At 42.4% G+C, this 19,035-nt stretch overlaps 2 protein-coding genes across 10 annotated transcripts in view; one reads left to right on the top strand and one right to left on the bottom strand.

The window, feature by feature from the left end:
• Positions 1 to 2,171, top strand: part of LOC106946193 (nocturnin-like) — a 21,139-nt gene extending 18,968 nt beyond the window's left edge. For all 5 annotated transcript variants that reach the window (XM_015030376.1, XM_015030377.1, XM_015030378.1 and 2 more), the window contains one exon: positions 1,284 to 2,171. In XM_015030376.1, the coding sequence (XP_014885862.1) occupies positions 1,284 to 1,796 (513 nt within the window). In that variant the 3' untranslated portion in view covers positions 1,797 to 2,171. The remainder of the gene's footprint in view (positions 1 to 1,283) is intronic.
• A 418-nt stretch (positions 2,172 to 2,589) lies between these two features.
• On the bottom strand, positions 2,590 to 18,640 carry elf2b (E74-like factor 2b (ets domain transcription factor)). Of its 5 annotated transcripts, none has more exons than XM_015030370.1 (10): positions 18,366 to 18,640; positions 12,467 to 12,617; positions 12,140 to 12,374; positions 7,496 to 7,606; positions 7,124 to 7,318; positions 6,395 to 6,481; positions 5,810 to 6,005; positions 5,331 to 5,714; positions 5,051 to 5,222; positions 2,590 to 4,467 (listed from the first exon to the last, which is right to left on the bottom strand). In XM_015030370.1, the coding sequence occupies exons 2-10, from the start codon at positions 12,539 to 12,541 to the stop codon at positions 3,874 to 3,876; spliced, it is 2,049 nt and encodes a 682-aa protein (XP_014885856.1). In that variant the 5' UTR covers positions 12,542 to 12,617; positions 18,366 to 18,640; the 3' UTR covers positions 2,590 to 3,873. The 5 variants fall into 5 exon arrangements, with proteins under 5 accessions (XP_014885856.1, XP_014885855.1, XP_014885854.1 ...); XM_015030369.1 differs by having other exon boundaries at positions 5,810 to 6,002; positions 7,124 to 7,321; XM_015030368.1 differs by having other exon boundaries at positions 7,124 to 7,321.
• Positions 18,641 to 19,035: the final 395 nt, after the last annotated feature.

Consider the following 19,035-nt stretch of genomic DNA (forward strand, 5'->3'; position numbering starts at 1 on the left):
TATTTCTAGTATTTTCTCCAGTGTTTCTTCAGTGAGTGTCATTACACATCAATACATTTGAAAATATGATTAAATGCAGTTAGTGAGAATGTATGACTGGTGTCCTAAAAAAGCATATTACAAAGGGGTGTGTTTTACTGGGCTGTGATTGCTGTGTCATACATTCACAGCCACATTTACCTAAAAAAAAAAACAGAAGTTAAAAGTAGGTTCAATCATCACTTTTATCGTTATCACAATAGTACCACAAAATCCTGTGATAAAACTTTTAGTCCATATTGCCCACCCATATTCTGTTATTTAACAATGGAAAGGGTGTAGCATTTCTGGTGCCAATGACTTGTTGGGGATGACGTTTGCTAAGCAGTGACTCTGGATGAGCTGCAGAGGTCCACAGGTCAGGTGGAAGTGACAGGTTGCCATACAGAAACATGTAGCAGTGGTCTTTGAGTCTGGAAACCTTTCGGTGTGTCTCTGCGGTTTTTGGCAGCTCACACCTTCCTCCTTCCTCTGACCCTCAGCTCTGGGCGTAGGAGTTGACAACTTTGTCCGGTGTCCCTTGGAGGCCCTCAGCTGGTCCCGAAGGAGGAGCCTCATCCTGGAGGAGATTCTGGCCTACCGACCTCACATCCTCTGTCTGCAGGAGGTAGACCACTACTATGACACCTTCCAGCCGGTTTTGGCGAACCTGGGCTACAGCAGCCATTTCTGTCCGAAGCCCTGGTCTCCATGCCTGGACGTAGAAGGCAACAGTGGTCCCGACGGCTGTGCCCTCTTCTTTGACGAGTCCAGATTCGAGCTCCTGGACAGTGTGAACATCAGACTCTCGGCCATGATGATCCCCACAAATCAAGTGGGTAACATTGGTCACACTTTATTTGAAGGGGTGTGCAAAAGACTGACATGACACTGTCATGTTCATGACATAACATCTGTCATGAACATGCATGAGTCTTTATGAATGTTTGACAGTTGTCATGAAGTGTCATTCGGTAAATAACACTTTTAATGCAAAGTTGCTCTAAAAGTTGCATTGAAAGTCCATTAAAAATGCCAACTTTGCAATAAAAGTGTCATTATTTACCAAATGACACTTCATGACAACTGTCATAAACATTCATAAAGGCTTCTTTATGCTCATGACAGATGTTATGTCATGTTTATGACAGTGTCATGTCAGTCTTATGCACACCCCTTCAAATAAAGTGTCACCATAACATTTCTTCCTTTTGTCTCGTGAAGAATATAATAAATGTTATTGACACGGTGCACCTTTGCCTCAGGTTGCCGTGGTGACGACTCTGCGTTGTCGGAGCAGTGGAAGGTGTGTGTGCGTCGCTGCGACTCACCTAAAAGCCCGATCTGGCTGGGAGTGGTTCCGCAGCGCTCAGGGGTCGGACCTCCTCTGGCACCTTCAGAATCTGGTCCAGGAGCTCGGCGGCGGCAACTCCAACGTCAAAGTCCCCCTGCTGATTTGTGGCGATTTTAACGCAGTCCCATCGGAGGAAGTGTACCGACGCTTCGCCACTTCCCCTCTGGGTTTGGACTCTGCCTATAAGAAGCTCAGTCAGGACGGCGTGAGCGAGCCGGAGTACACGACGTGGAAGATCCGGGGCACCGGGGAGTGCTGCTGCACGCTGGACTACATCTGGTACACTAAAGACACACTGAGAGTGGACGCTGTTCTGGACATGCTGGACGAGAAGCAAATCGGACCCAACAGGCTTCCATCCTACAGCTATCCATCCGACCACCTCTCTCTGGTTTGCGACTTCAGCTTCAGGGAGAAAGAATGAGAGGCTGGCTCGTCGATGGGGAAACGCCGATTCCTTGGACTTGAGGGGTTCTCCCTCGCTGATTCACTCCACAGAAAGCCTGGAAGCCGAATGTGAGTGAACGGGTGAAGATGAGAAGACAGGAGGCCTCGAGTGTGAAGTGACTGAAATGTTGCAGTGTTGAGGTTGAAGAGATAAATGCATCGCAAGTCTTCCTGCCTGAACTAGGTCTGCACCAGCTGATCGTCTCATACCTTCATCAGCAATCAAGCTGCTCATACATGAACTTCGTTTTCTTTTTTTTTACGAAATACTGAAATCAGACTGTAATAAGCATACTGCTTGATACTACCATCATATAATACTGAAAGTAAATAAAGTGTCTTCGCCAGATAATGTGTAGTTTTCATAGATTTTTTTAAGCATTTTAGTCTTTGTACTTTGAAAAGCTTTCAGACATTTGGTGTCTGTCTAAATTTTAGACAGTCACTGAATCTGCCATACAAACACGCTAACGTAGGGTTAGAGACGCCCTAACCTGATTGTTGCGTCAGGTTGATTGTAGTTAAGAGGTCAGAAAATTCAGAGGAACCTTTGAATGATTTTCTTCTTGGTTTCTTTTTTTTTTTTTTTTTAGTTTGAGTAAAGGTAAACTGAATGGTAAAAATGTGCAAAGAAACCACAGAAATCCTCAGTGTCTCATCTGATAAGTTTGTAAAGTTATGTTTGCTCATACTGCTTTTATCTCAACTGCATACGGCAAAGTTAAGGAACCAAAGATGTACAATCTCAAAGCCCCCCACAGGTTATCAAGTCTTTGTATTTCAGTAAAATCTACTTTAATACACTTTGAAACAAGAGTACAACAAAATAGAATATGCTTCAAATGTTGAATATACAAACAGTTCAGTCTGAACACTGACGATCTTCCCTCTTTTCAGAAAAACTAAACTATTGAAATGCTGCGGCAGGACCAACACGGCAGACTGACACATTGACCCTCTGTTATGAAAGTGATCAGGGGGATCCACAGTGGTTGTAGCTGTACATGCCCTGCAGCCGTTTTGCATAATTTGATGCCTTTTATGATTATTGAAATGACGAATGCTGACTTTCTGTAAAGATGTGGCAGCATGCATTGGCTCAGATTCATTCTTACTTTATTGCATATGCATGCAGCCTGCCTGCAGAACATTCTGCACTAACAAGTAAATTTAAAAACTCGTAATAAATCAATTTTCCACATGTGGGTTTGGGGGCAGGGGGAGTTTTTTAAGAGACGCTGAAGGACACACTGCAAGCACACTGTGGACGAGTGTCAACCTACACCAGCATCAGCAGCCAAACCGAGGCAGAGGGGAAAAAAAGAAAAAAAAAAGTCCAACAGTTCAGAGTTTCAATAACACTGTGCATGGTACAAAGTATCAAAAGAAAAAAAAACAAAACAAAAAACAAACAGCTTCCTGTTCAGGCAAAGAAACATTTCAAATTAAAACCTAAGGCTGTCTGTTACCGTTAGCTCCGTAAACTGTAAAGATATATATATATATAGTTATATAAATATATACAAACATGACTGATATCGTTCCTAACGAGAGCCCACATCTCCTTCCTCTCGTCCACTCACGCTTTCTTCACACAGTGATGCCAGTTTTAAATACAAGAAAATGCTGGTTTTTAACATCTGTAGAAATGAACACTCTTAAAAAGAACCTTCTTTACTCTCCGCTGTTTCCTTTTCTATTTACATTTTTGGTTGTAATCCCTTTTATTTACTTTTTTTTTTTGTTTTGTTTTGTTTAGTGTTGCATTTTCATGTTCATCCTCAAATGGGACTCAGTGCATGTGATCCGTTGTGTAGTAATCAAAGTTGGTCCCGTTGCCTTTTCCTTACTGAACCTCTCGGTTTGGGTCCAGTTGAAGAGGCTCCGCTGCCGTTCCCAGGGAGAGATGTGAAGACACGTTCAGGACTCAAAAACAAAGAACCGTCCTTCAAGAGTCTGCTGCTGGTTATTACAAGTTATAGTAAAAAAGAACTTAAGAAATGTACAAACTAACTTCTCAGGCGGTGAGAAAGGAAAGAACAGACGTTAGTAACTCAACACTCCGGCTCCTCTGTCTTAATTGCACTTGGAGCTTCCAGTTTCGTAACCACCTCAGTGTCTGTGGCTTCTGATTTGATGTTCTGCACCATTTTTGGGTTCACTTGGTTCTGCTGGACTGTCAGGGGAATCTGCACCGTCTGGACCTGCACTCCTGCAGCCTTCAGCTTCTCCACCGTAACCCCGCCCGGGCCGCCAATCACCAAATCCGAACCGTTGATGACGCCGCCGATGACGCGCGGCTGCGTCGCCACGGCCTGACCGACCGCTTGGCCGCAGCCGACGCTTCCGGGCGGCGACACCATCAGAGTCTGCGGTTGCGTCTGCGTCGGCACGGTGAGCCTCATCACCTGCGCCCCCGGGGCGACGTTGACGGGGGCGAGGGCTCGCACCGTCAGGGGGCTTCCCAGGAGGCTGATGCCCGTCGACGAGGCGGCCATGTTGGGTTTGTTGGCCCCCGGGGAGGCCTGGAGCTGACACTGGGTTAACTGGTGGGCTGGGATGGTGATGATCTTGGCCAGTTGGACGGTGATCTTGTCTCCGTTCTCCGCTGTGGCTGGGACCATTGTCGGGATAGTCTGGATCACAACCTTCACAAGGAATAACATTTTAGTCAAAAAGGTAAAAATAACACACACAAAAAATACAGAACCAGCCGGAGGCATTTACAACCCTTCAGCTTCTACACATCGGCAAAGTACAACTACAAACTTTAATGACTTATTAGGATTTAAATGATTTTCATTTGTACAAGATTTTAAAACCATTTTTTCAATTTTTTATTGTACTATTTTGTGCTGATCTATCCCGTAAAATACACAGTTTACAGGGACGCAGGCTATGCATTAATGAGTTGATATAACGCTGACTGATCTTAATCAACTAAAAATTAATTGAAAAGCAGCCGTTTTCTAATAAACCATTAAATCGACAATTAATCATAAGTCTTATTCATTTTTTTTTTTGCATTCATAGTCTGTGTCCCTTTGGACATACTAGTGTCCAAAGGGATGTTAAAATACAAGGGCTCAGTGTCTAAGATTTGTTTAATTAAACTAAAATCAGATTTTATTTGTAAGTTTTGCAATAATATACCTTATGAAAAATGTTTAACCCACAGCTGGCAGAAACAGAGTCTGTACAGTCTGTGAGGAAACGTCCACATCTACTCACCTTCTGTTGTGAATTCGGATTAGCAGCAGCAGCGATTGGAGACGCGTTGGTGAGCAGGGTGGTGGGCCCCGGGGCCACCGTCGTCCCTGCTGGCTGCTGCATGGCGACGGTGGAGATCTTCTGGCCCAAAGACGTCATTACAACCGGCACCTGCATCGCCACTCGAACCGTCCTGTTGACGAGTCAGAAAAACACTTAGCATGGGGGGGGAGGACTCAAAAATATTCGCATGAGCTGTGTCATCACAGAGGAAGCTACGGTCTCCTGGCAGGACTCTGACCTCGGCGCTGTGGCGCTCGGGATCTGGCTCATGGTCTGGCTCACGTCGGGCGCTGCCGAAACCGTCACTATTCTCGGCGCTGCCGCCATCACCGCTGGTCCGCTCACTGTGGCGGCAGGATTTTGGACCACGATGGGTCTGTTGGAGCCCCGCAGGATGTTGGGTCTCCTCGGAGACGACAGCTCGGCGTTATGCAGCAACCTCTCTGAAGGCGGAGGCACGCGATCGTAGGACGACTGCGACTCTGAGCTCATGAGGTCATCCGGAGAAGACATTTCCGCCTTGTCCTCGTCGATGATGACGATGTTTTTAGGCATCTCTTTGAACTGGTAAACCAGCCGCTGACCCTCCACCTTGGCGAGGATTCCTCGTTGGTAGTAATATCTGACATAAGAGGAATTATGAAGATTTAAAATGTTATTTGAAAATAAAATACGACACATACTGAGCTTAAACCTTAAATCCGTCAGACTGGTTACCTGAGCGCCCGTCCCATTGTCTCGTAGTTCATGTCTGGCTTGTTCTTGTGTTTACCCCAAAGCTTGGAAACGGCCTTGGAGTCGACTAGCTTAAAGATGCCCTTCTCCCTCTGGGTCCACTTGATGTATCTGGGACAGGTGTTCTTGTCCTGGAGGAGGTCCAGCAGGAACTCCCATAGATAAGTGGTGCTACCTGCTGAAAGTCAAAGTGACGTTAGCGACATTTAGGCTAAATATGCTCATCGACGGGGTTGTGGAACAGCATTTGCCCCATTCCAGGTTCTCTCTCTTTTCTTTTTGGTCGCACTGAAATGCGTCAAATCGTAAAACAAATTTTTATAATCAGGCAAACAACCTGATTTGGTTTCATTGGAAAGGAGAGAGGCCCAAAGCACGGCCGACCAAAAGGAACACAAAGCCTCGACTCACGTTTACTGACCCACATTTCTGTTTATTCTACTTAATGTTTGTCTGTTCTTAAAATGAGCTTGATCTGAATCATTCAAGTCTGACAAAAAAGCAGCAGAAGGCATCTGTGAGGGGAATGTGTTGGCTGAAGCAGGAGTTATTTAAACAAAGACATACCTTTGCCCTCTCTTGGTTTCTTCTTGAAGCTTAGATCTGGTGTACCGTTAGAAATGGACGACTGGGGCGCCTTCGCTTTCCGTCCAGCTACAAAGCAAACATTTTGAAGAGGTCACCTTCACGTATAATGAGAGCAAGTGCATCTAAAACAGTGAGTGAAGTTCCAAATCCCTTTAACTGCTATTATTTCAATACACACTAATCAAACAGGAAGTGTGTCCCAAAATTTAAATGAGGAAAAACAATCATAGGAATATTAGGTTGTTTTTAAAAAAACAAACAAAAACAAAACAGCAGCTATTGTTTTTGTCAAAATTTTCCATGTAAACTGATCAATTATTAAAGGGTTAGCTTCCTGTGAATCAAACTAATATGCAGTTGTATAATCACTGTTTTTAAGAACAGCTTCACTTGTATTGAGTCGACCAGTTCTGCCACCCGGGAGCAGGTCTGCCTGCCCAGAACCATCGGACTTTATTCTTGGTTTTGCCACAGAAACAGGATGGTTGACGTCACCCCACGTCATTCCTATTAGATCATGGTCCAGGAATTGGGTTTAATGGCTCTAGCTGACCACTAGATGGTGTGCTTACATAATATGATTGGGGCTCATAACCCATATTTTCAGGTTTTAGCACAAACACCAAAATCTAATAGCATTTGTAGCTCAAACAGTAACATGGGGGGTGGGGGGGAATGGAGAAGGAAACAGACGCCGGGTTTGTGCACCTCGCTTCTTTCTGACAGGCTCGTTGTCGGGTTCTGGCTCTTCTAGTGAGGTGACCATCTCCTCCTCTTCGTCCTCCTCCTCGTCCTCCTCGCAGCAGTCCTCGGTGGTAATCTCCACCTCCGTTTCTCCAATCACGTCGGGCCGCATGGCAGCGTGGAGGAAGTCTGGTGCAGCTTCACTTTGTGGCGTAAAAGCTTCTAAAAGAAGAAATGGAAAAGTTTTAAAGGAAAATTGATTGAAGCATTTCACTAAGATTTCTTGAACAGTCCAGTGTAATTTCATATTCCAAGCACAGATACAACAAAGCGCTGAACTATTTCTGTATTAGTTACGGCAAAAACGACAAACAGCGCATCCCAGACTCCGGCTACCTGGGCTGCGGTCTTCTCTGAGGCTGGACGGCGAGTCCATGTGTAGCAGCGCTTCTGCCGCCTCGATGGTTTTGTCAGAGCAGTGGACATTGCTGTAACCAGAAGCCTCCACTGCAACATAAACACAGAATTAGTTAATAAATATCTTAAAGCATCCCCCAGCAAACCCTCCTTTTCAATTATTTCCACAGACTCTCAAATAAATTTAGGTCTGGTGTTTAACTAGATCCATTGAGGGATTTTCTTCCAGCCTCAAATCTTTTGCAGCCTGTAACAGGTGTGAATAAAATTCCTGAATATCCAGCATAAGAGGATCCCCACAGCATAACACTGCCACTACCTTTAACTGTCAGGATGATGGATTCAAAGTGATCACAGCTTGGGTTTTTCTTCTTCACAGATTACTCAAGATTTTAGAAAAAGAGTTCAGTTTCTCATCAAACCAGAGCATTCTCCTCTATACAGCAACAACTTTCTAGAGCTTTCTTTTTTGCCACTCTTCTGTAACCGTCAGCATTCAGGAGAGGATGAATAAAGGTTTTTGTGTTAATATGGGAAAATCTGCACCCCAGAGTTGCCTATAATCTCTGCTGCTTTGCTCCCTTGTCTCACCCAGATGATAGACTGAGCAGTGCTCTGAAGGAGCACAATATCTAAAGTTTTGCATTGTTTTTATTAATTAGAAACATATTGTAATCCTATCCATTACACTTCACCACTACGGCAAACTTTGTGTTGGCCTAGCATGAAAAAAATCTTTACAAAACCAGCTGAAATTAGTGGTAGTGATGCGACAAAATGTGAAAAGTTCAAAGGTTAGAACTTTTGCAGTCCACTATTCCGATAGTTAAAAACTAGTTTTGTTTGTGCAAGTTCAGCCCAATACTCTCACGAATACAACTGTGCGTCACCCATTTCCAGTTCGCATAATGCCGCACTTCAGTGTAAGCATGCAGAAATATTTATTAGCAAAAGAAAAACAAAGTTTGATCATAATTCTGTTCAAAATAGTTTGAGTTCTCCAAGAATGTAAAACTGAGGCTTTGTTAAAGGAAGTTTGGCCTCCACTGGGACCATGAGAGGGACCCCGGGGGCACCTGCTGTTGTTGTCAATCACCGGTGGGAAACCTGAGATAAGCATTACGCCCTGTCCATGTTTGGCTATCTAGCAGTGCAGGGGACAGAAACAGGCTATCTTTAGACAGCTGCACTCGTTCAGACCCTCTCTCAAACAAAGACAATGGGTTGGAAGAATTCGCTGTCAAGCTAAAATACTACCCCGAAAGTCTCTTCTACTTTTTTCTCCCCCCCTCCCCCGCAATTAAATCATCTGTTATTAAAACGGTATTACGTAAAAATATGATTTTAATGCAAGACATGAGCGCAGAACCGGAGTGGATCCCAGTAATAATCATGTCCCTGGAAGTCCGACAAAAAGTAGTTCTGCCTCTGACGACTTCCGTGTTTACACTCCTCTTTATTTCCCTCCAGTTCTCTTCGAAGAAGCTCTCAAATCCCACTGTCACTCAACACCCGCCGCGGCCTCCCATTGGGCCGAGCTACAGCTAAGAACCCGCCCCTGCTGAAACCTGATTGGACGTTTGTAGTGGAAGAAAGCGAGCACAGCCAGGCCGTCCCACGCGTCCAACAAGGAGGCTGGGGAAAAAAACACGATAAACGGCGATTGTAGGATCATAATATATAGACTTAAAAATCTGGGGAAATACTGGAGGAAAGTAGGCTGAAGTCTGAGCAAGAATCATTGAAATTTGCTAAATAAATTTTAAAAGTACAAGGGCCTACTTTTTAAGGAGTGTTGCTCTATTTAGGATTGTTAGGATTTACTTTAAAATTAAAGAAATATATGAGCTTCACGGAAAAAAACAAGAGTAATAAATTACATAACATATTTATATCTAGTAGCTGCAGAGTAAAAATAAACCCACATGTCCTTCCGCCTCAGACAGCGTGGCAAAGACAACAACTACACACTTCCTGGTTGTGCAGCGCCGAACCGTTATTCACATTCATCGAGCTCCGACAAAAACCAACCAAAACATGCAAAACACGCTTCGTGCACACAGCTATCTGAGGGCGCACACTGACACATCCAGCTGCAAGCTTCGCTATATTTTTTAAAGCGGGTTTTGATAGCCGCCGAGCAACGCCATGCAGGTTGCGACCAAGGTGATCACTTCCTGATCGCTTCACCGCGGCGGGCGGGCCGAAGCGCCGCGCTTCGAGCCTCAAAAACAAAAGCCGCCCGTCAACCACGGTTCTAAAGTCGGAGTTTTCAATACGTGGAAACACCTTACCGGCTCTGATGAGCAGATCGAGCTGGTTTGCGTGCCCCTCATGCTGTGAAGTCGCCATGTTTCCACCTCTCGCTGCAGATTCTCATTGACTTCTCACTGTTTGGATCACTCCGCAGCTGAGGCAAAATCTCAACGAGACGAATCACGCCAGAATGTACAAATCCCTCCGCGAGCGACACAGGAAGTCCTCTTTTCGCCCTCCCTCTGCTGCGTAGTTCATACGTCAAAAATACCTGCTGTTTTTTTCCACCATACAACTTTATTTAATCTCAGCGTCTAACTCAGAACTACAATCTTATTTTGAAAAAACATATAAAATAGTACATTTGAAATTTTATAATGAAGTTCAAATTGAAGAAATTATGAAAAGTGATAAAATGCAGATTTTACTGAAAGAAGGATCTGAAACAGCAAGCACAACCAGAAGCAGATGAATTGCTTACAAACTAATTACAAATCTGGAGATTCACTAGCCAAGCTTTTATTGGCCAATTTCCAGAACATTTTTGTACAGTTTATTTTTATTGTTATTTTAATGTTATTAATATATTACAAAAGAGAAGAAATATGCTAAGTTCTTTGACAATGGAAAGAATATTAAGTCAAACAGAATAGGAAAGAATTACTGTTTTTTTCCCCCTTTTTTATGCATTAAATCTTATGTAACTAACCATTTTAGCAGAGTAAACATTAAATTGGTTAATGCATTTTTTGGCATAAAATTAAAAAAGTTTTTAGTTTTAATAAATTTACAGAGGAGCTAAAGAACAAGAAGGGAAAAACTGTTTGATAGATTCCGGCTGATTGATCGGAGAAGCTCTAAACAAATCAGTTTAACTTTATTTATAAAGCCATAGAAAACATTCCCAAGGCAGGAAGAGACATACCTATGTTCAATGGAAAACATTCTCCTACCAAAAATATGTGCACCGAACAAGTACCAAATGGTAAAAATCACAAAATCATCAAATTACCCACTCACATGCACAGTACAAAAATAACCCCCCCAAAAATCCATTGTTAATATGGGTCAATTTAAAGTTATTGGTTTTCTAATTTAACCAAAGCAAAAAATACCTAAAGAACCATGACTTGTTTAAGTTTCATGGAGTAGCAGTTTAATTTTTGGTGAGCAGCAAACTGCTTTAGCAAAAAAATAATATTTTATTAATCTAAATTTTAGCTACTAAATAAGCAAAAACAATTGTTGGCAATCATTTTATATTCTGCTAACATATGCTCAGAAGAAAGAGCAAAACTAACTAATGCCAGTTAGTTTCTGAATGCATTCAGAAACTAACTGACATTAACAGATTAACTACTGACCTATTAATTAACATCAGGTTGGTAAATCTGTTCTTGTTTATGCATCAACTATTTAAATTCTATCCACAAGGTGGCGACCTAACAACACCAAGGTCTGTCAGCTTTTACAGCCTGCTTTTTCTGGATCATCTCCTCTGATGCATTTAGCAAACAAACAAAAAAAATCAGAGACTAAAACTAAAGTTTAAGATGGCCCTTTCACTCTGTATCATGTGCACATTATTGCTATTACAACCTCAGACTTCAGTAGATTTTATTGGGATTCCATATGATAGACCAACACAAAGAAGTGTGTAATTGTGAAGCACAAGGAAAATGACATGTGGTTTCTACGTTTTTTACAAATCAAAATATAAAAACTGTGATTCAGACCCACATATTCCACTAATCGTAAATCACACTTGTCAGAGAAGCAGCCAAAGAGACCCAATGATAACTGGAGGAGCTCCAGAGATCTCCCCGTGGTGACACCTGGTGGTAGCAGAAACAAGCTGTTGGGATCTCCTTCTTCAATAGAGAGAGAGAAAACTGGTCAGAGGTAATGGGATAAAAACTGGGCAAGAAAACCTGCAAACAACTTCAGCCTGGGCTGGAGGTTCAACGTCTAGCAGGACACTGACCCTGAACATAGAGCCAGAGCTAAATCAAAGCTTATGCATGAGTTTGAATAGCCCACTCACAGACAAGACCTGATGTAAGTCCAATCACGAATCTTCAGCAACACTTCACCGACACTCTCCAACCATCCAGCCTCACTGAGCTGGGAGATCTGCCAGGGTTACATACAAACTACTGATTTTTATTTGTAAAAGAATTTTGAGTTCATGCCCCAGTTTCCTTCAACTCCACAATTATACACTTCTTTTGTGTTGGTCTGTCTCATAAAAATCACAATGAAGTGCACTGAAGTTTGTGCAAGATGAACATTTCTTGCATTAAAGTCGATCCGATTGGCTCAGATTTGGCAAAACGAAAACGCTCCTTAAAAATGTTAACATCCCACCTCTTTCTCCTTCCGTCTCCACCTCCTGCATGACGTAGGCTTCATCCCCATACACCACCACCTGGGCGGAGTAACCCTGCTCATCCAGCCGGCTAGCAGTGGGCGCCTCCTCCACTACGACTGCTATGTCCTCATCAGCCTCCTCTACTTCCTCCAGCTCCTCACAGACCTCCTCTGCTTCATACTCATCCTCCACCTCTCCTTCCAGCTCCGCGTCAGCCTCATACACTCCCTCCTGAGGAGGGAAATGGAAGAAAAAAATTAAGCCCCGTCGTTTACAATATAGCACTAGTATTAGATAGGGATTGACTCTTGTCTGACAACCACCTGCTGAGGATCTTCTTCAGCTGTGACATACTCCACCATCGTCCCACCAGTGTCAACCAGCACCACTGACGTCATGATTCATTCTCCCCTGGGGTAAGGAGACACAGCCCCTCCTCCTGGTGACCTCGGCTAATGTCGAGAACAGCAGCCACTGAAAAAACAAGCAAACTACATTAATACGTATTAAATGCACTGGGAAGAAATAACAGATTTCCCTACCATTGAGAATGATGACTACTTAGTACAGTTAAGATCTCCCTGTGTCTTTCTAACAGTGGGCTCAAAAGCAGAGATCTGATCTCCATCTCTCCCTGAGTGGCTTCAGCCTGTCTGCTGTTACAGGAAGAGAAGCGCTGAGGGAAAGCCAAGTCATTACATCAAACACAAGAACAGTGTCCAGATAGGGTGAGCTGGAGCGACGGTAACAGTTGCTAGGAACCAGCTCTGGGTGCCTGTTCAGTGCAGCAGCAACCTTTAGTTAGACAATGTGTGACACCTTTAATACTTCTCATCTAAACTTCCTCTGCCAAGTTGTTAAGCACAGGAATAGGTTATTAATATTACTGGAATACAAGCTGTGTACAAAACCCTTAAAATCAAAGGACTATTATGATGACGTTCCAGCTCTCCAACTGTGAACTTTCGAGATGATTTGCCCTCATGTTATTAATCCATAAAGTTTGACATTATGCTTGCCCACGCTTCACAACTATGACATCTTCAAGTTTTTAGGGAGGGCCTTCCACTGGAATCATTATTCCAGAAGCACATTTGTGAGGTCAGACACTGATGTTGGATGAGAAGGTCTGGCCTGCCATCTCCGCTCCAATTCGTCACAATAGTGTTCGATCAGGACAATGTGCAGGTCCATCAACTTCCCTCATACCAAACAGTTTTGTACCTTTGTAATTATGACCATCTGCTACTGGGATGTTTCACATGAATTCATGATAACCAGGGGGATGTTTTGACAATGTTTTGACAACGAATGGTTAAATGTAATTTTTTGACATTTTAATTATAGTCTTCCGTAATGAAATTTCATTACATGAGTTCAGCAAACAAACCGGCATTGGTTTAAGTAATAGGCCGCTAGACCCTTACAAATTCTTTAATTTGTAAAGGTCTGAAAGCATTCCTTTTATTTCTGAAACCAAAGAAGAGCGTAAACACAAAAGAATACGTTTTTCCTCTTCACAGTTAAAACACTACCTAAAATAATCTTGCACTGAAATATTTTTGATAAAATAAAATACCTGGGTTAAAATAGATACAAAACTATGATTAAAAAAACCCCAACAGGATGTAAAATGAATGCACAGTCCAGAGAATGTACATGTTTTTTCCTACAAACTCACTGCACCAGCTTGATCGTACAGACTCCTCAAACACGCTCAGTTACACTAACCGCTGTATAATGGATGAGCCATGCTGTGCTCCTGAGACCAACATGATATTAGCTCAATTATTCAGCATCATAAAAAACCAACGATGGACTCAGATCTCACAGTTTCAACCAGATGTTGAGATAAAAAAGATACATAACCATTCGTTTCTCATTGTCTGACATTAAATAAGTCTAAACCGTTCCTGATTGGAGTCATTATTCCCATTTGCTAAATCTTAGAACAATGACAGAGATAATTTTTTATTACCTTTTTCAATGTCAAAAGTTTAAATACACTAAGATTACTGCGCCTTTAACCAACTTGGAGAATCCCAGTTTACAGTGTCATGCCTTTGTAGGCTTCTGATTGGTCAATTCACAACCTTGGGGTTACCTGGTGGCACACCTGGGAATGTATTTTAAGGCACTGCCTCATTCACAAAGCTTCATTTTGTGAAGTCATGGACAAAAACAACAGAAGTCAGTCAAGATTTCAGGAAGACAAACAGACCTCCACAAGTCTGGTTCATCCTTGGACATAATGTTCAGATGTCTAAGGTGCCATATTAGTCTTTTTAAGCAATGAAACAATTGTACAAGAAGCATGGGAAAGGGAGTATCAATCACAGAACAAAGGAGAAGAAAAGATCCTTAAAAAAAGATGCTGGCTAAAGTAGCGTGTCGTTATTCGCAATGAAACAAGTTCTGTACTAACCAGGGATGAAAGACACCTAAGATAGGGAGAAACAATTACACCAAAAGGGTGTAATCAGTCACATCACATATGCACAGGTCTAGGCTCCCAATAATTTCATTTATTTATTAACTTATGACTATTTTAAGCCCTTTACTATGAGTCAAAGGAAACTCTGCACGTTTACTGTAAAGTGGCTCTTTCAACCATGAAAAAAGTTCAACAGGCAGTTTGAGATTGTGAAATGTTGCTCCGTGCAGCGAGAAGTCAATAAGAAACAGATACAGAGTTAAAGGGTGTGTCAGCGGGCAGAGTCCTGCATGCGATCTATGATGAGGGGTCAAATCTAACAACTGTAAGACGGATGGACAAATGTACAGATGGAAAATGAATAGCTAACATCAAAATGCGGGCAACAGCAAAGACAAACCCAACAGTCAGCTGCAGGGTCGCTCAGGCAGGTTGCATTCAATCAAACAAGCAATACAAGTCCTGCAAGATGACTGAGGACACGCGGCTGTCTAACCGCAGCTCATCTAAAACGCCTCTGCATTGGTTTTAAAGCATTTCTTTCAGCAGAGGAAAATTACAGGAATGAATAACCGTGGCCTGTTAACGGTGAGTCATGTGGGTAATTTCAGAAATTTCAAAAGATATTTTGGAGCACGGTGGAAAACAGCTACATGTGTCAGTGGCCAGTTCACTGCGTCCTTCCCACCAGAGTGAGAAGTGATACGAAGCACAGCATTGTTCTAAACGTTCTCGGTTGGTGGTGAATCAGCGGCGGAGTTGAGGTCGTGCTGAAAACGCAAAAGTTTTCCAAATCGAAATCCCAATGAAAGCATCGAAACGGATAACAGAACAAGCCCAAACTTGCCTCGTCACTGACATGTGGATTCGAAATGAAGCACTGCATCTTCACTTTTTTCCTGCTCGAAGTCCAAAAACAGGCAAAGAGACTCGACATCTGACGGTTCCCGTCTGAGCCAAGAGAAACCACACCGCACGCTTCCGTCTTCTCCATCCGACACCCGTCCATCCAGCCGTGTGGACGGCCGTCTCCACTCCCTTCCCGCATGCCTGCCTGCTCCCTCGGTGGAAGGATCCTCTCAGACTCGACTCAGCACTTCTCAGAGCCTGCCTCGAGCTTGCATCACATGATGAGGGAGGAACACATACCCACACACACACACACACACACGCACACACACATGCACACAGTCACATGATCTATCAACAACTGAGCTTTTGTTCCAAATAACTGGGGCTGCTGGTCTAGATACAACGCCCTGCCTTGTGTCCTGTCCTGCCCTCCTTACACACACACACACACACACACACACACACACACACACACACACACAGATGATACAATGAACAAATGCACAGCAAATATGACCTCAGGATTTACTTAACGCCCAGCCCATATTTAAACACACACAAGCAAAGTCCACTGAGTTATTAGGACGGGTGACGTGGCGATGAAGCTTCTACATCTAACAGAGCTGGTTACAGATTTGTCTCAAAGAGAACCTAATCATATAATTGGTTGCCATCCTGCCTTGGACAACCCTCAGATTTTTATCATATTACCACAACAAACGTCAGTCTATCAGGTGGGAGGCTTTTGTGGGAAGGACCAACACATTGCAGCAGATACATTATAATTTGGAACAAAAATGATACATGATTGTTCCCTCCTAAGTTAATACTTTGTAGAACCAACTTTTTGCTCCAGTTACAGTCTTTAGTTGTAGGTCTCTCTCTCTCCCGGCTTTGCAAACCTACAGACTGGAATTGCTGCTAATTCTTCTTAGCTTGTCAGCTCTATTTCAGTAAGATTGCATATAGAGTATCTGTAGAAAAAAATTCTAAATGGTATTCTGATTTGGACTTTGACTGGACCATCCCGCCACATGAAAATGCATTGATATAAACTCTGGATATAAACAGCTCTGACTGTTCAGGGTCAACGTCCCGCTGGGTGGTGAACCTCTGCCTCCAATAGGTTTTCTTTTAGGATTGCTCTGTATTTAGATGAACCTATCCTCCCACGAACTCTTAACGGCTTGCTTGTTCCTGCAAAATCCCCACTGCATGATACTGCCACAACACATTGCACCGCGCAGAAGGTGTTTTCAGGATGATGTGAAGTGTTGGTTTCTTTCTGTGGGCCATAAAGTTCACTTTTCAAACATGTTTGCTGCGTAAACAGCATTTCTGCAGATTTATGAAGTGCAAGAACAATAGTACTCATTCAGATGAATGAATGAATGAGAACTATTCAGTCATCTGAATAGTTGATGACAGTCTACAGTGACCATTGTACACTGTTTTTCTGATGCACTTAATCCTTTATTTCTCTTTGAGCTCAGTCTCAGCATCTAATCTTTAACCATTTATTCTTAAAGCACACGACGAAAGGATGACCCACAATAACCTTTCTCACAAGGCTTTATCTGCCTGCTTAGACTTTGGATGAGCAAAAGGCTGGACAGTCAAAACATTAATACACACACACACACACGCACACACACACACACACACACACACACACTTCACTACAGGGCACAACAGGTCTCAGCATACTCTCCACACAATCACAGTCTTTTTAGTCTCTATGTAAACACTGTAGTGCATGGATGAGTAATAAAATGTTGTATGTTAGTATATATCCTGGAATTTAAAAATATATAACACAATCTATTTTTTTTAAACAGAAAGTCAAAAATCATCCATATTTTAGAATATGTTGTTTTTAAATAACAGTATATTGATTATCACAACTACAATACTGTACTGGAAAAACTTAAGCAAAAATACAGAATATATATGCAGCTAAATTTCACCGTATTTTGGCTAAATGTGTTGATTGCGGATATTATTAAACACATTTTTAACCTTCCGGTCTTTACAACATAATACCGATATCATGCATGATATGCTGATCGGAGCTTGCAGTCTGTTGCTTTATGTGGCGCTCTTTATGCTCTTTATGTATGTATTTCCCATGATTAAATTCAAACACGAGCAAATAAAGATAAAAAAAATGAAGTCATACATATAATTAAGAGTGAATAAAACAATGCTTAAAAGGATCTGGATGGAAAAGCCCCCCCACCCCGAGTTGTTGTTCAGCCAGCTGATGGGCAGCGTGCAGCAAGAAACATTACTCCATGTTCCGTACAGTTGGAAAAAACTTTGCTCATTCCAACACATCATCTGACACTTCATTTAAAAAAAGAGACAAGAATGGAAAATTCAGCTGTTTTTAAACTGCAACTTTTTAAAACGTGAGTACACCTTGACACCTGTAACCTACCCCCTGTTTCTACACCTTATTGCAGACTCATGCTATTAGTTGTTGCTGAGCATACCATTATAGTTGCTAATGCAAATTTAAATTCCTTGTAGAGACACATCTGACTCATACAGTCAAGATCCAACCTGCTTTGGATTACAGACCTCTATAATTCATAGCCCAGTATGCCTTTAGCAGGTGGATTTCAGTGTTAACGCTTTCAGATAAGGTCACTACTAGAAAAAGATTGCTACTGTTGATACCAAATAACCTGCTCAATTTATGAATTTTAAAGAACCCAGAAGAAATCCGTGACTGTCAAGAGCTAACAGGCTAGCTCCGATAGCCTCCAGGTAAAACAAGCTGGAACCACAATAACAAACCGAGCTGCTAAATCTGGCTAATGTCGGGTTAAACTCCTCTTATCGGCTCCCTGCTGGCTCCCAGGTAGCTGCTGCTTATTGTTGTTGTTAGCATTGTTGCTAACCAGAGTTTACAGTGTGAGTGTGAACACTACCGTCTTTCTCCGTCCCCCGTGTCCGCTGCTGCTGGCGCCGACTGTCAGCCTCCAGAGTCCCGCCGCTCTAGTTAACGACTAGTTAACGGTAACAGTAGTGGCCGTTGCCATGATGAGGAGCCCCGGAGCCGCCGAAGGATTCCAGCGCCCCCGGTGCGGGTGAAACCCGGCTGGCTGGATGGATGAGTGAACAGTCGCTGGTTCGGTTCTTCTGTGGTAAAGGAGATTAGCTCGGCTCGGTTGTTTTTCTTCTCTGGTTCGGGAGAATCAGACTACTGACGTCAGATCATAAAACGTCAGAGTTTAACAGTGAGAGTCATTTCATTCATTAAAAAAAAAAACCTTACCATCAGCGAGTGACTTTTTAAAAATACTTTATTAAACTTTTTTTTAAATTAATTTTCTTCTATTTTGAATGTCAGAATTATATTTTAATACTTTAACGTTTGAATTAATAATTCATGATTCCAACATTTTTCATTTGACCAATACAGTTTTGAATAGAAACGTTTAAACTTTTCACAAAGATTTACATAATTATGGCATCTCAATAGCTTACTTTTTTTTGTTGCTTAAACTTTCTATGCTCTTGACTCTGTTTCTCAATTTTGAATAGTTATATTTTTAACAATAAAATTTACAACATTTTAATTAACTATCTTTTGATACA

Source organism: Poecilia latipinna, unplaced genomic scaffold, assembly GCF_001443285.1.
Source record: "Poecilia latipinna isolate Pla-1442-1.1 unplaced genomic scaffold, P_latipinna-1.0 Scaffold180, whole genome shotgun sequence".
In the NCBI taxonomy this organism is placed as follows: Eukaryota; Metazoa; Chordata; class Actinopteri; order Cyprinodontiformes; family Poeciliidae; genus Poecilia; species Poecilia latipinna.

Coding starts and splice junctions, on each gene's coding strand:
- elf2b (XM_015030368.1), bottom strand. CDS start 12,541: ATGACGTCAGTGGTGCTGGTTGACACTGGTGGGACGATGGTGGAGTAT. Junction 7,322..7,495: donor CAGAGAAGACCGCAGCCCAG/GTAGCCGGAGTC, acceptor TTCTTCTTTTAG/AAGCTTTTACGCCACAAAGT. Junction 6,482..7,123: donor GCCTGTCAGAAAGAAGCGAG/GTGCACAAACCC, acceptor TTTGCTTTGTAG/CTGGACGGAAAGCGAAGGCG.